The 17,553-nt window shown below is 41.8% G+C and overlaps 1 protein-coding gene across 5 annotated transcripts in view; it reads right to left on the bottom strand.

The window, feature by feature from the left end:
* The window catches only part of TUB (TUB bipartite transcription factor), a 118,398-nt gene that overhangs the window by 28,202 nt on the left and 72,643 nt on the right, over positions 1-17,553 (bottom strand). For 4 of the 5 annotated variants that reach the window (XM_083590177.1, XM_083590174.1, XM_083590178.1 and 1 more), the window contains exons 2-3: positions 8,847-8,898; positions 7,452-7,614 (exon numbers count right to left, since the gene is read on the bottom strand). In XM_083590177.1, coding sequence (XP_083446303.1) covers positions 7,452-7,614; positions 8,847-8,898 — 215 coding nt within the window. Of the gene's footprint in view, positions 1-7,451; positions 7,615-8,846; positions 8,899-11,778; positions 11,802-17,553 lie in introns of those variants that run through there. The other variant, XM_083590176.1, reaches the window with a different exon arrangement.

Genomic DNA, 17,553 nt, shown 5'->3' with positions numbered 1-17,553 from the left:
TTCTGTGTTACATTTTGCCTGGGTGAACCAGCCTTGACTGCTATGTCCAAGGACATCAGAAGAACTGAGAGTGCCATGTGCACATGGGGCCTGTGATATCATCAGTTAAGGCTCCATTTCTAAGATTTCTTCTGGGGGAAAACAGCACCTTATTAAAAATGTACTAACATTCCTGCAATGTTCCTAATAATATCTGGAGGGATGCTGCAAGGGACACTGTCTCCATCAAATTTGCCACTTCAAATTGCAAGCAGCAGCATTTACCTACAAGTCAACTTATTTTTATGTAGGGGCACCAGCCTGCCCTTTCAAGCATCAAATAAAAGTCCCCAGCAGCAAGTAAATTTACTGGCTAATATCTGGTCTTCTTGTCTCACTTCTCCTCTGCTTTATCTAAACATGTTTTGCAAATTATCAAAGAGGAAAACAGAAAAAAATGAGAGACCATCAACTCAAAATGTAACAAAATTAAGCACAGAAGCTTTTGTGCTGGCATAACCCATTCAGCTTCTTTGCAATTCAATCTATGCATGCCTGCTAATAAGCAAATCTCACTATGTTCAATGGAACTAATTCCTAAGTAAATGTGCAAAGGATTGCAGGCCTAATCATTAGACCTGCATGAACCTGTGAAGCAAACAATCACTGTAGTTTCATATTGTCAGTTTACTTATTTGAAACACATACAAACAAATATTTCTACAACGAAGTAAAAAACAGAAGTTGGCAGGCTGCTTCTTCGGATCCTCCAATCCCCACTCCATGCACACACCTTCATAAAAGTACAGAAAAGAAAAAAGTGGTAATGTTATGTAACTCCAGAGCTCACTAACAATGCAATTACAAGTACGTACACTTGGAAGCAAATCCCACTGAATTCAATGGGGCTTTACTTCCAAGTAAATGTGCATAATATGGCAGCCTAAATTGCAATATTCCTAAGTCAGAGCTTCTGCACACCATTAAAATGAGTTCCGTCTTTGATTTAACATTCTGCTTTTTTTAGAGTTTAGGATTAGTGCTCAGATGTTCAAGCTGCCAAAAGAGGGTCCTTTTAAAGAAATAAGATTCAAATGGCAAGCAGCCTTGAGTAAAAGACTTGGCATTCATATAAAGCCATTTAATTATATTTGGGACGTTCTAAAGCTGCAACAATGACCAGTAATGGTAACAGGAAGAGTTCCAGGAACCGCTGCTCCTTGACAAAGAGGAAGATGAAGCATGGTCATATCAGGATTTCCTCTATGGCAGGGATGAGGAACCTGTGGTCAATCAGCTGTGGCTGGGTTCCAGCTTCCATCAGCCCCCGCCAGCATGGTCAATGGTCAGATGATGGGAGTTGGAGTCGAACAATATCTGGAGGACCACAGGTTCCCCATCGGTGGTTCATGGCATCCTACAAGCTTGGTGATCTGGTGTGGATTGCAGCATCTATTAGCAATGAATGATTAGGTTTTCAGGTCACTCAGACACATAGATTTGTGTGTATATATTGTTTTGCCTGGTGTTTCCTGCAAGATGACTTTCAATAGTTGGTCCATTTCACATCCGAATATCATCATCATTGTCAATTCTTTCTTGGAGTCACACACATAGTCTGGACCAGGCATAGGCAAACTTGCCCTGCAGCTGTTTTGGGACTACAACTCCCATCATCCCTAGCTTGCAGGACCAGTGGTCGGGATGGTGGTAATTGTAGTCCCAAAACATCTGGAGGGCCGAGTTTGCCTATGCCTGGTCTGAACATCCCTCCAACAATGTCCAGCTGTGTTGAAATGCATTTGGGACTATCCAGTTTTTTTGAAAAGGGACTCCGTGTGTGCTCACAAGAAGGCTCTGTTAGTGCTCCACTGAGGAGTCTTGGTGAGGCCTCGCAAAAATTATAAAAATGTGTATTAAAAGTGTCTAAAGCATGAGTTGATTTGCATGTGTCCCTAAACTGCATTTTTAAAGAAACACAGAAACTGTCTGGCACTTCTTATTTCAGCAGTTTGCTCAACTAACTAGGAATAGCCAGAAGCAAAATAAATAAATACTGTGGGCTGCAGCTTGAGAAGTTAGTTCCAAAGGTGGCACTTTCTCTGCACTTGTCAAAGCCTGAATTTCAATTTTAATACATATGTCGAATTTCATTGAGGCAGAGCTTAGCAATTCATATGACTTTAGGTTTGAGGACTGATCCATACTGTCCATAGCACCACGAGGTGGGGCAGTGTCATGAAGCTGCCCCACCATATGTCCCTCCAGCACATATTGATGCCTTGAATCCACATAGGTGGGATGGGAGATATTAAAAACTGAATTATTTGCTATAAAAGCAGCCAAATGAGATTTTCAAAAAAGAGAAACAGAGAGTACCCTATAATTTCAGCAGAATAAATTGACACTTAGAGTAGAACAATAAACTATGGCAGGGACGGAGAACCTTTTTTGCTCCTTATTAGGATCAGCCTCGCAGGCCGAATTTGACAGGTGGGCAGAACTGAGCAGAATTCCTCATCTCCTGGAAAGGACCATAGTAGGTGGCCGCTCCATGTACTGCAATCCCACTTTGTCCTCAATTCCTGTTTGCTACCTCAGCAATTCATTCCTGGGAATGCTTCAGCCATGCTCAGTAGAATGTCAAGCTTAGAAGGAAGCCAGGAGGTCTTCTAAACCAACCCCCAGTCAGTGCAAGATTTGAAACGTAGGGTGCAACAACAGCATCCCTGGCAGGTGGCCACCCCTGTTTAAAAGTCTCCAGTAAAGAACAGCCCACTATCTCCCAAGGCAGCCTCATCCATTGCCAGATAGCTCATACTGTGAAAGTTTCTCCTGCTAGTTAGCCAAAATCTGCTTCCTTGCTGTTATGTACTGAGTTGAATAGGATCCAAACTGCAGCAGTCTGATTGGTCCTAGAACAATAGGATCCAAAAGGCAGCAGTCTGATTGGTCCTAGAACAATAGGATTCAGAATGCAGCAGTCTGATTGGTCCTAGAACAATGCAGCAGTATGATTGGTTGGCAGGAACCACCCAATCATGCTCCAGATAGAAGTGAATCCACAACCTGATTGGCTTACAGTAGAATTCTGGAATTAGCCAATCATGTGCAGCCCATTGTGTAAATAATGTATATAAAGCAGATGCTTTGAGGGGACTTTCATTCATTCCTCCTCACCACTATGAGCTGAATAAAGAGCATGAAATCACTTTGCGACTCTGAGTATATTTCACTTGCCATTTCCATCCATTAGTTCTAACCCTGCCCTCTGGAAATCACAGAGTGCAGGACTTCTTGTGCTGCATCAGCCTACTGAAAGAGAAGACCACGAGGAATATATACCTGCAACCAACCCTGCCTGCCTCTGGCTTTGCGGCTCCATTATGTTAGGCGAGCAGCATCTGGGGTTGTCCCAGGGTGCAATTCTCTGTCGAGGAAGTGGCCAGAGATCAAGTGTACACATGGCTGTGATGGTGGCATGAGGCTTCTAGTCACCTGTCAATGTGGAAGCAATAGAGAGTACAGAACGCTCCATCCAGAACACAAAATGAAATGAAATACAGAAGGCATTTATACAGAGTGTAAATGCCTTCTGTAATGAGGGGAGAACCCAGTAGCAATAGGGTTTTTTTCTCAGCAGCTGAGTTTTAGCTGGCTTGTTAGCTACTGCCATATAGCAGAGCAGCACACCCTCTTTCAAGAGGCAATCAGGGTGCGGGGGTAGCAGAACCTCCAAGTGGACAGAAATGCAACACAGGCAAAGCATGAATCACACAAGTGAAAAAAATCAGCAGTGAATGTAATTGTAATGGTTCTAGGGGTTGCTCGTGCGTAAGCCGGTGCCAACACCTGGCTGGGTTGCCTGAGTGAACCTTTTCTGTCCGGACAGCCACTCACCCGTGGCTGTCTCAATCGCTGGCAGAATCCGTCAGTGGGCGTTTCTTAATCTTCTTCCAGCAAAGAAGCTCTTTGACGCCTAGTCTCCTCCTACTCTCGCTGCGCGGAAGCCTTCTGCGCAAGGAGGGCGTAGGCAGCGGAGGACCCTTACTCTCCCCGCTGGTCCCCGGCAAGGAGTCATGGGACCGCCTCGCCGATTCCCCCATCTGCCCCCCTTCTCCACTGGTGCTACGCTGATTCTCTTCCCCAGAAGATGGGCTGCCTCTCTCCATCCCGGGACGCTCTCTGGAATCCCTCTGGAGCTTGCTCTCTCCCTCCGGCACTGATGGCAGTTCCCAGACAGTAATGCAGAATCCAATTAGCCTTCTCTGAAGAGAAGTCTACACTTGTGTGAACTCATTCATTCCAAATCTTACCTGCTACAAATGACTGTCATGGAACTGAAGCTCTGCCTTTGCAAACCACAAGGTGCAAAGGAGAGGCCTTTGTTTTACCCTGAAGAGATTTCTGCTGGCACATAGAATACCTAGCCCTATGTATCATGCTAAACATCAGTCTGGGAGGCTAATTTAAATGAGCCTTGAATGACAAGGAAGAGCAGCTTCTTTTCCTCTTGGTAAATAGCGTGAAATATTATTTTAATTCACTCGATTCCTTTCCTGATTTTTAGATGAATCTTACTACAGTGGTACCTCGGTTTTCAAACAGTTTAGTTCCCGAACAACTCAGAACCTGAACGCTGCAAATCCGGAAGTAGGTGTTCCGGTTTTCAAACTTTGCCTCGGAAGTTGAACATGCTCCTGAGCTTCCGTTTTCACTGTCGTGCAGCAAATTCGAGTCCCCCACATAGTAATTAAGGCTTTTTTCATCCCGTTTTACCCTTGCCCAGCAAATTTAAGCCCCCCCCCCAAATCATAATTAAAGCCTTCCGTTTCTGATTGCAGTGTTCTGAGGTGATATTTGGTGCTTTTGTTTTTGCTATTTTGGGGGTTTTAGTTTGTGCGGCTTTTTCATTTTTGTGACCGTGGCTTGTTTTATGATTGATTGATTGATTAATTGATTCTGTGACTGCGGAAATGGATAAAAGCCCTCCATTCAAACAATGACTATCATCAGTGCAGGTAAGAAAAAAAAATAATTTTAATTTTTATCATCTACTATACTGTCTTATTTATTTTACAGTACAGAACATTGATTATTGGATCAATGGTCTTGTTAGATAGTAAAATTCATGTTAAATTGCTGTTTTAGGGGTTGTTTTTAAAAGTCTGGAACAGATTAATCCATTTTGTATTACTTTCTATGGGAAAGTGCGCCTTGGTTTTGGAACAGACTTCCAGAACTGATTAAGTTTGAGAACCAAGGTACCACTGTAAATGTTGAATCATTATCATCCCGCAGTACTGATAAAACCTGGCTGGTTGTTAACAATGTTTTGACTTGACATTTTCGTATGCTGGTGTCCTTTGATAAAGACAGAACATTTTTTTTCTTTATCTTTCTTCTGTAACCTTAGATTTTCCTCTCTAGGTGAAGGTTTTCTGGAACAATTTTATCTCATGTTAAATTTGTACCCAGGTCCTTTTGTTCTACTGAAAAACTTAATAGAAAGCTATTAAGTTTTAACTGTACTTTTGTTAACACAAAAAGGAGGATGAACTGAAACAAAAAGGTAGGTTTTCTTTAATAGAGACCATTTAATTTTCTCTATCAACCCATGCTTTCGATTATAGGTTAACAAAACTGAAATTTTCTCATATCTTGAAATGTAAATTAAAACACTGTTTCATATATAGCATGTCAAAAACTGTTAGATTCCCCCTGCTTGTGTGAATAAAAACATTTGAAACATTTTAAGTGTTAACTAATGCTCATTAATAGAATGTGCACAAACATCCACTGAATTGGTAACTTGAAACTTGCCACTTGGTGGAAAACTGATGTCATTTATGGCTCAAAGTAAAATGGCACTCAAAATTAAACAAGGTACAGCCAAAACTTTTCATCTGAAATACATTATTTATTTATTTATTTATTTATTTATTTATTTTGCAAGTTACCGTTATATAAAAGGAAGGAAGAAGCAGACAGGAACCGAATGTATTTTGAGCCAACACATTTTCCATAGGAAAAATGGGTTGCATCCCACTCTGCATGATCAGACTACCATACACGCAACAGGATTCCACCTTCCTCTCCTTTGCCTTCAACCCCCCAAATGCCAAAATCCGGTCCCTCAACATTACAGAGCATATTTTGGCATGTGCAGGGGACCGTAGGAGAGATAAGAGGATGAAGAAGTTATGCCAATGATGGCAGTGCTGGACGCAACCTAATGCTTCTCTCCTCTGTGCACATGCATACCAACATTTGCTGAGCCACAAAATGCAAATCATTAATCCAAACAGAAGTTCTATTCACAGTGTGGTTTCCAATTTATAAATGTAACTGAAGAAAAGGCTGCTGAGACTAAGTCAAATGCATTTAATATTCAAACACCATGTACATTTAAACTGCTGTTAAAAACGGCTAATGAAATTCAAATGCTTCTTTAATTTTGTATTTTTTAAAAAAACACTTTTGAGGAATGCTAAAGGGGAAAAGTGAACAATTTTCTAAAAGGCTATTGTAAAAAAATAACATTTTCCCTGTAATATTTTGCAAGGAAATACATACTTTAGGGGATTGAGATTTTCATATGGTGGGAAGGGGAGAAGGGTTGTCTCAGACTTACTGCAGTTGAAGCAAATGATGGCATAATTATAAACTAAAATGTAATGAACATGCATATAAAATGAATCTGCGAGCAAAGGAATTGTATGCTCACATTAATAAGGTCATTTGGACTGCATGATATTGCAGTGCCGCACATAATGTTTACTAAAATATGTATACTTACCATTCTTTGCCAAGATTGAAAGGCTGAGGACAGCAACCGTGTACCAAGAAGTAAGATTTATTCAGTCAGACATTCAACTACTGATGGTGCATTTTTATTTTTATATTTAAAAGTTTAACTGGGGAGTGGGGGCAGTTAGTGATTATGAAAGTGGACAAAAAGCCTGAAAGTTTTATGTGCAGTCAACTTTCTACAGAACATGGAAAGGAAATGTACATTCTGTTGACAAGTTGTCCTCTTCCATTTTATGAAAAGTAGTAGTTCTAGTTTTTGCTAAAAACCATGAGAAATTCATTGCTAAAACAACAGCAGTGCATTCTGCAACTGTGAATGGAACACCTCTCACAAATGGTGAATGATTGAATAATTTCAGAAGGAAGATAGATGGCTCAGTAGCTCTGTCAATCTCTGACAGAGATTGACAGAGCTAAACCCCCCCAAACCCTTTCCACTGGGAGAATAATAATCAAAATACTATTTGATGGATTATTGAAGTAAGAGTTATAGGGAGGCCGAGCCGCTGTGTAAAAAGGAACAAATATTCAATTCTGATGCCTATGTTTAGACCAGTTTATATTACTTTTTCCCCTAAAATTCTTGTCAGCATATTCTCGAATACATCTCTTGATCCTTTTCCTGCCCTTGACATTTTGCAGTAAATTAGGACACATACCATTATAAATGGTGCTGCTGTTGCTGTTGAGGTAAGATTCAACCAATGGTGCTTGTTCTTCTGACTGTTTCATTCTGCGCGCCCTTGTCCGGCTGTCCACATTGGACTGAACCATCAGTGGCTCCTGACGTTTTTTCTTCTGCTTCTGCTCAAGTAATGCTCGCTGGGAAAACACACAGTGACACACAGAGAGAGCTCCTCATTAGATTAAATAGGAACCTGTAGGCTTCTGGAATGATTTCTGGGTGTCTCAGCAAGATGCTTTGAACCAAACAATATTAAATTTGACATCAACCTCCTACCACAATTCTGTATCAAAGCATTTATTTTGCTATATTATGTACAGTGGAGATACGCAAGCAATTCTTTATGGAGAGCCTCTTTAAAAACTTTAAAAAGCAAAAATACCTATGGTGATAAGAGCAGAGATATTTGACTACTGATAGTCAGATTTGAGATTTAAAATCGCTTATACTAAATATTGGGAAAGCAATAAAATATAGGAACTAAAATTATTGCTGTATTATGCTGATTATAATTATGATCTAAGCTCTATGTGCTGCAACTCCCTAGCCACTGAATCAATGGAATTTATGTCTGAATAGGCACAGGGAGAATTGCACTGTGAAATGCATAAAAGTCTTTCCCAATGCTACAACTAATCTAGCACAGAGATTCCACAACAATTGCATGATCCATCAGATCAATCCACACACCCCAGCCCTGAGAAGCACAAAGCAAGCGGGCTGCAGCCAATTGCTAGTGATGATTCTGGAAAACATACTAATAACTATTTGCATCAGACCATGTAAGTGACCCATGCTTGTTCAGGGGTGGCTGAAAGTAATTTCATACATCACACCCTTAACCTGGAGAATGGAGCACTGTGGTCTGATTATGGAACATGTGAAAATGCTGACTGTGGGATATCTGATTTTCCGATTTAGATTCCAAATATTATTTTGTATCAAAGACAAATTTGAAAGCTAGTATCAACATCGCAGCCCAGGGTAACAGTGATCTTCGCTGAGCATTAAACAATTACCATATTTCAGTTCTCAGTTCCTTAGCAGATTTTATAACCAGAAGGGGAGTGTATTTTCCAGCTGTATGGATCTCTCATTCCAGATGTTTCCATGTTTATATTATGATGGTAGATAGTGCATATTTATGAGTCATTTGTCCATATCCACAGCAAAACTACACACCTAGTTTTAAAGAGCCCGGTGGCTTATTGGTCAGCACTGATTTATGCTATGGAAAAAACCTAAAAGTTACCAGTTGTGAATATCAATAAGAGGAAGTTTGTCTTATACTTAAGAAATCCAGTTAAGCAAGCTCCAGCTATCAACATGAAATAACCAATGAAGTGCAATGAAATTTTTACAAACTCACCTGTCTGTCAAGCTTTTGTTGTCGGAGATTGCTGCTCTCATCATCTAAAACGCTGCCAAGATAAATAAATAAATAAAAGCAGAATTTACTCATCTAACCACAGAAGAAAAACTTGTTGTTCTATAGTTATCTATACAGTGGTGCCTCTGTTTGAGAACAGTCCAGTTTAAGAACGATTTGGTTTACAAATTCTGCAAAACCGGAAATAGTGTCTTGGTTTGAGAACTTTACCTCGGTCTAAGAACAGAATCCAAATGGTGGAAAAGCACCCGTGGCGGGAGGCCTCGTTAGGGAAAGCACGCCTCAGTTTAAGAACTGTTTCGGTTTAAGAATGGATTAAATTCATAAACCGAGGTACCACTGCAGTAGTTCACAGGAATTTTGTACCAACACTCTGCAACAGGGTTCCACAATTTTTTGTTGGCATTACACAACCATTCTTTGTAGCCGTCACAAATTTTGACCATCCCTTCCCTAAAGACACTCAGAAGCAGCAATAATCCAAGTGTCTCTAAAGCCTGGCACATAGTAGCCAAATGACCTCTCCCTACCACCAAGTTCTGTGTGTGTCTACCAGAGCTTCTCTCTGTTGCTTATTCCTGCCGCCTGCCCCCCCCCCCATCTCGAAATCCTCTGGAGTGTAAGGAATACTCAGGAAAGATGAAGGATCTCTCATTTCATTGTGGGCAACCAGGGGAGGGTTGCTGCCGGAAAGAGATTTATGGTCACTATTGACATCCTGGTGACTATATATGCAAACCCTTGCTCTGCAATATTTTGGATCACTTGGATCAAGTTAATGTAATAACCACAGCAAAACAGGGCCTTTTCAGTGGTGCTCCCCCAGGTGTGGAATGCCCTCTCTAGTGAGGTGTGCTTGTCTCCCATCATTATTAACTTTATGAGGGAAATTAAAAACATTCTTGTTTTTAAACATTCGGTGGCTCAAGAATACCGTTTATGGAAACACTGAGATCATTGGATGGAAATATGTTTTTAATTGTAAGTGTTATCAGAACGTTTTGATCTGTTTTAAAATGTTTTTGCTTTGTTTTTTTTTTTGTTTTTAAATTGTATAAAAATCTGCCACCCTGAACAACTTGGGGGAGGCAGGGCAGGGCAAAAATTCAATAAATAAAAAAAAGGTAAGTGTACAGGTGTCAGATTCAGGGAATGATAGCACTGTAGGCATGGCTGCAAGGGGCAATCTTTCACACATATCCCACCATACACACAGAGAGAATGTCCAAACTGAGCCTTTAAAAAAAACCATGCAGTTTCAAAGCAAAGAAAAGGTGTTCCAGAATCCACCAAATAGCAATATATTAAAAGTGCTAGCACAGAGCTAAAGCCCATCAGATGACAGTTCACTCAACGGCCTTCTGAAACAGATAAGTCTTAACAAAATGTAAGAAATAACACAACTTAGTGAATGAATCCCATCTAGCCATTTCAAAGCTAAATCCAGAGAATGGTGCGAAAAATCAAATCACAAACTTTACAAGAGTAAATAACTGTATGGCAGATCAGCTGTTAACTACATGTGAGATCTTATTCACGATTCTCCTACTTCATGTCTGGTTTGGCCCAGAGAGCCATTATCTTGTTGAAAGGGCTGGTACATCCCACAGTTGTGCAATGCAAAGCTTTGCTGCAGACAGTGTTTGCATGATTAATGGGACTTCTTTCTCTCTGACATTCAATATGACAAGCTGGGAGTGCAAAGGGATAGAATGACCGGTAATGAATTGAATTAACCTCAAACCTGCCTGCCAGAGGGCTCTGATATATTTACACAACCACCAGATTTATAAGCTATTGCTATCCTGGTCACAAGAGATCTTCCGCAGCACCTTAGATAACCTTATTTAGTGCTGATATACTACATTTCTCAAACAGCAAATCTCCACTGCTAAGTAGCTGATCAGTTCCCAAACGATTTCCTGTAAAAGATTATGGACTTGCTTAATGTTTGTATCCTGTAGGAGCAACAGTGGCAAAAATGAGGTCAGAACTGGGCCTTAAGTACATTTCTATTATTTTAGTAGGTCACTCTCTGCAGGGAAGCCAGTACCCCACTATTATTGTCAAAGGGGCAGCCATTCCGCCTTGAGCTAGTGACTAATGGCCCCTTGATTTCATTTTCCTGGACTCCTTGATGCAGAGATTGGGATTCAGAGGCTGGTGGGTCAAATTAGTCACTGAAGGGATGTTTGTCATTTCAAAAATACAGGTTTCTATCTTCAGAAAACCTCCACAAAGCTAGTTCTGAGAAAAGAGAGTTTATCAGCGCTGAAGTGAGGGTCTGGGTCTTTAGAGCTGACACAGATCCTCCCTCAGCAATGTGGCAACCTACCAGAGGCAGATTTAGGGGAGATGACTGGCTCGCCCGCAGGAGTGCTGAGCCAAGAGGGTACCACAGGGGGTGCCCAACAATGACGAACAATGAATGCCGAGAAGCAAGAGGCACCGGATTTTGGTGTTGCACAGAGCGCCAGTAAAAATTTTAAACCGAAAGTCCGCCACGGCAACGTACATACACTGAGAGATGATCCAGGCTAACAAGTCATCCAGCAAAATATAGGCCTGACATGAATGGGACAAAAATTGGTGAGATGCATTTCCCTCACTGAATAGTGCAAATAATCTACAACTGATGGCTTGTACTCTCTAGCAATAAAAGGTGAAGAAGACCGTTGAGGTCACATTTTAAACAGTGTCACATTGCTCTTCTGGGAACTACATCTAACATCACGTACAATACTGTAACATCAGAAGTGATGGAAATTCTGCAATGCTGTTGTTTCCATTACAAACTTCCAGAAACCACTGAAGAAAAGGGACCGCTTTCTGTCCATTTACGAACTGATGTAGCCTAAAAGTCTTTAGTCAGTATAACCTAAATCTCCTTACACTGAAACTCAGATTTCACCTTTCCATTTCACCCAAAGTGCCGTTGATTATCTCTATTTCTTTTTTTCAAAGGTGAGTTAACTGGCGTTTAAGATGGCTTTGTAATTAGGTCATCATCCGCGACGAGTCAAAATTTCCTTCAGGCAAGGCATGTTTTGTCCTCTTCAGCAGATCAGCAGAGTCATGTGGTACCCACTCAAAAGCTTACTGTGTAGTGCCCATAATGACATGGGGAAGCAGCAGTCCAGAGCCTGGCCACACAATTATGCTTGTTGCTACCAGCTCCTTGCTTCTCCAGTTTCCCAAGTGGCTGTGGGAGGTCTGCAGTCTGGGGGTTGGCTGGTTAGTCAGAAGCTGCAGATAGTTGTGAACATTATGCAATAAGCTTCTGCGGCTACTACATGCTTCTCTGTCATAAGAATCCACTCACTGAATAGGCATTTCATTCATAATGCAAATTACTTAGCTATATTAGAGATGCTACAAATAGCTTCTAGTAGAGGAAAATGAATGTATTACACATACACACTTTGCATGCAATGTAAACCTTGAACTAATTCTGCAACACAATTCTGTTTAAAATCACAATATTGCATGTAGAATCAAACATGCAGGGCCTGTTTTTCATTCCACCTTGTGGATGTCTAACTTGACTAGGAACCAGGTGGTTGCATTAATATATGAAATATTTGCCCCTTGGGCCTCTAGCTTATGTATATAAAGGGAGTGCAAGTTATATTTGTACCACATACAATTCAAGGTACATACATTCAAATCCAACCTGAGATGTCCATTAAGCACATAAATGGAAAGGGAGCAGTGACTTTTACCTATAGCAAGTATATTGCTGAGGCTCTCATTTTGACATCTCTTAACCTCTTTTTTACTCCAATGCAGCTCCAGAGAACACCTGAAGAGAGTTAGCCAACCTGAATGTTTAATGGGCTCTTAGGTGCACATTTAAAATATGTTGTTTTGCTAACATTTTTCACAGTACAGTGATACCTCTGCTTGCATACGCTTCAGGTTACAGAATCCACTAACCCAGAAATAGTACCTCGGGTTAAGAACTTTGCTTCAGGATGAGAACAGAAATCGTGCAGTGGAGGCGCAGCGGCAGCAGGAGGCCCCATTAGCTAAAGTGGTGCTTCAGGTTAAGAACAGTTTCAGGTTAAGAATGGACCTCTGGAACGAATTAAGTACTTAACCCAAGGTACCACTGTAAATGTTTAAACTATGTTACAGGCTAAACCCACTGCACTTTTCCAAGTTTCACGTTCTTAAGAAGGTTCAACAAACCCTTCAAAAATGTTTTTTTCGTACTTCAAGATGTAGGTGGTGTTTCAGTATATGAGACACAAAGGCATATCCTTCATCAAGTTTCCCACACAGCCTTTTCATTTGCAAAGCCCTGGAGCTGCCACCTCCTTATGAAAACATGAGGAACTAATGGTGTATCAAGCACCAATTGAGCTTATTTTAAAATCCCCCCACAGGTGAATTTCATACTGATATATGAAACTGAGACCAAGGCACGTACTACAGACACCATCTGGAGGCTGCTTCAGATCATTCCACATGGCAGCTGAGTTCATGCAGCAAGCAAAAAGAAGCTAAGACAACAAGGAGCTGTTATACAATCCAAACCAACGTCACATTAAGTAGAGCAGACCTGCGTGCAGTTATAAAAGGAAGATTCTGCTGTGCCCTCACTGACAGGGACAGTGGCTCCTTTGGAACAAAGTGCCCAACACTCATCTTCCCCATCATTTGTAGGGCTGGAAGATGATCACAAATGCCACCTGCCATGGAAGCAGAAGAAGCTGTGGGGCACAGAGCGCCCCTGGTATCCAGAAACATCATGAGGCAAAATGTGGACAGTCAAAAAAGACAATCATGTGGGGGGAACTGGATGAGATATTGAGGTGCATGGCGGAATGGGGGCAGTGTGAGGTAGTAGCCAGAGAGTTGGACTAGGACCTGGAAGATCAAACTTCAAATCTCCACTCAAACCATAAAGTTCACTGGGCAACCGCAGGCCAGTTGCTGCGTCTAATCCTAACCTACCTTGGAGGGCTTAGTGAGGATAAAATGGGGAGGGGGGAAGAGCTTTGAGCTCCTTGAAGGAAAGTGAAATACAATAAACAAACAAATAAATGAAATGTTAGCAGCTGTCATGGTCCCCCTGAAGCTTCCTCTTTGTTCGCAAAATTTGTCTGAGAGTATGTTGAGGGTGCTACTCAAGCAGGCAATAGTAGTTGCTCTGTCCCTTATTTGACAGATCCTCTAATCAGAGTATTTTCTAGAAGGAAAGCCTCAAGAGCTGTTTAGAAGTGTTTATTCTGAATATGACAGAAATAACTTTGGAAGGGCAACTATTCATCTTGGGCTTCCATCTCCTAGAGAGAAACACAAGGTCACTCAAATGTCAACATACTGCTGTAGTAAGGTTCAGACAGATGCCTGAAATTGCTGTAAGTAATGAAAAACAGTTTCACTCTTGCTTTTTTTTTATTGTGGTGCTTTACTTTGAAATACTCTTAGCAGCCTGAAGAGACAATACGGCATGTTCAAATTGTGTTACAGGCCATATCCCTCTGTGCTAGGAGTTCAGCATCACTTATGCCAGCTCTGTGACAGAGGCTTGGTTTACTCTGTGTGCAAGGAAAAGGACAATCCAATAGGATAAGGAGAAAAGGTGGGAGTGCAAAGGGGGGAGGGCAACCACAGAATCCTCACAATTATATGCAGCACCACACAGAGATGGAAGCACTATTGTCATTTCTTAAACAGCAAGTGTTGCATGCCAACTGTTACGAAAAAGGAGCAATGCTGCTGAGTGCTCCAGATGGCTGGAAAGCCAAACAGGATGTTGATGTTTTGGGACTGTACCGTGGGAACAAGGAACAGTCTATTGTGTGCACTGAGCACCGGATGTTAGCTCAGAGTGTCACATGACCCTGTACTGGAAGTACATGGGTGGAGTTTTTCCCTCTCTGCTGTGGCTGCTGATGTGAGAGGGTGCAGACATGTTGTTCTCTGCACTGATGGAAAGACAGAAATAAAGGCATGTAAATACATTTCTGTCTGTCTCTCTCCCCTCCCTGGGGATGGCAGGGGGGAGTGGTTGTGTTCTTCTCACGTTGAGGAGGATCGGCCGATAGAGACCTCGCCTTGTCTTGCCGGGAGTCGCTGACGGGGGAGGCCAACATGGAATCAAGCCGGGCACCTGGAGAGTGGCCAAATTCCTCTGACAAGGCTTGATCCTAACACCAACCCCTTCTAAGCAACTTGCCGCATTTGTATTTTGAGGAGAACAGAATACACTCTAAACTTTAGGACAGATTCACACACTGGCCTCCCACATTGCAGCAAGCAATATCCATAGGAATGTGACACTGTGTTTCAGAAGATCTGGTGTGTCTTGTCTTGTGTAGATCGAATGAGCCAACTAGGCTACCTGGCAGAGGCCTAGTGCTTTTCTCTCATGTGGGGAGAGGCAGTCTTCGAGGAGAAGATGCAACCACTGTGCCTTCCACCTCATTTCCCCACTGGCCCCTTCATCTTGCCACGCCTCCATCTGCTATGGGGCAAAACTGAAGTCCGACTTATTACCACAAGCACAGGAGGAGGAAAGGCAAAGGGACCAGTGAAAAACACAGGACAGGAAGCCCAGCAACTGTTGTGCTTTCTTGTTACCATAGAGATTTTAAAGAGACAGACAACAAGAGTTCTGGGTTGACAGATGGCAATGCCAGCTGCAGTTCTATGTACAGGGGTTACTGCAGGCTTCCTCAACATCAGCCCTCCAGATGTTTTTTGAGACTACAATTCCCATCATCCCTGACCACTGGTCCTGCTAGCTAGGGATCATGGGAGTTGTAGGCCAAAAACATCTGGAGGGCAGAGGTTGAGGAAGCCTGGGTTACTGTATTTACTAGACCAAAGCAAGACACTACCAAGGAGTAACTACAGTTTAACAAAGCCACACATGGTAACTACATCCTGGGTTAAATATAATGAAGAAGAAAAAAGCTGTGTGCTGAAAATCTGTCGAGAGTGCAGTGGATTGGAATAGGACAGCATGAGATTTAACGGTTTACTAGCCCAAGTCATGACAAAACTGAACTAAATTCTGTAGAAAACAAAACACTGTTATAATGCTGGCATTACATGCTTCTTTATGGTTTAGCAGAGCACTATCACTTGAGCACAGTATGCCAGTGCAATTTATTCCACAGAGGTTCACTTCCCTAAGAACCATACACACAGAACAATTTCAAAAAATCAGAGTGAGCTGTCAACGATCTCATTAGTTTGCTGCTTGAAATGCTGACTGCAGGGCCTGTTCCTTGAATTGTTATATGCATTCTATAAATACCAAAGTCTTGTTTGGTATGTATTCAGCATTTGTCAGCTGGGATTAATATACAGAATTTTGGACTTGTAAAGCAGGAGTGGGGAGCAGCTGTCTCTCTTCCTTCACCATTCCTGGTACTAACATTTGAACAAGCAAAAACTCTGGCCTTTAGCAGCACTCCTTTCTGAGAGCTGTGCAGCAAACAGGACCGAAATGTCAACATGCCAGCTCATCTTTGCTTTTCTCACAGATCGCGTTGCCAATGAATGGAAAGATTTGTTCAACGTTAAGGGCCCTGCATCAAAGCAACTTGCTTTATCAATTCCAAGGAGATACAAAAATTAATGGCAAACCCCCAAAGATACACACGATTATTCCAGCCTCTTTCCTCATAAATTTATTGATTTGTAATTAGCATTTTCCATCAAGGGAAATCTCTCCTGCAGGGACACATAACTACTGAGTAGAAAAGCAATAGCAAAAGCTAGGGTACAGGACATTTGCGGGCTTAGAGAAAAGGCAGACGCTTTTTCTTCCCACTCTCACCTGCAGGAGGAGAACTACATGAGGGGTTCACTGCCAAGCTGGTCTAAAACCAGGTTTCAACAGCTGCAAAAAGAAGGTGGGAAAACAGCAAAGGCTGAAAACACCTGATAATATGGGCTGCAAGTTCCCCAAGTCTCCACCACAGATTTAGAGAGAATGCCACGGACACAGGAAGAAGTGAATGCAGTACACCCAAAAAACAAATGAAAGCATTCCTAAGAGCATGTGGAATACAACAGACTAAAAACAAAGAACTAAATCCTTGGCTCACGGACAAGAGTTAGATGACAGATCCAATATACACAGCAAGAAGTGGAGGATTATCAAATTTGTGAAAATGGATTATTCCTGAAAGAACATTTGAGTGCTTTCTCCAGGGTCAAATGAGCCAAAGTATTATTTGCCATGATTTCCCTAGGCTAGTCTATATTGAACAGTTTCAGTACAGATCCTTTACATTTGCATAGCTGGCAATATAGCTCTCAAGAATAAAAAGAAACAGCAATAAATGCATATGAAAAGAATAGATTAGTTTAGTTATTGCTTCCATCCTGGCTTTAGCTCTTCAGAACACTTTGGGATCAGACCAGAGGTCTAGCCAGATGCCTGCAAGTAAGGCATAAGCACAACAGAACTCTCCTAATCATGATCCCAAGCAACTGGAGTGTTCAGAAGCAGGTCGCCTCTTACTTGGAGGTAATATATACCCATCATGAGTAGTAGTCATTGATAGGCTTACAGTGCAGTCCTAACCATCTCTACTCAGAAGTAAGCCCAAGTTAAGTTAGGGTTGCAGCCTTATTTTCCTTCATGAAAGCTTCCCTACTAAGTCAAATAGCAGGGGAAGAGGGACCCTACTGATGCTACAGTGGATGTCACCTATTTAGC

The sequence above is a fragment of the Podarcis filfolensis genome (assembly GCF_964270895.1).
Source record: "Podarcis filfolensis genome assembly, chromosome: 1".
NCBI lineage: Eukaryota > Metazoa > Chordata > Lepidosauria > Squamata > Lacertidae > Podarcis > Podarcis filfolensis.
This window is presented reverse-complemented; position numbering and strand designations above follow the sequence as displayed.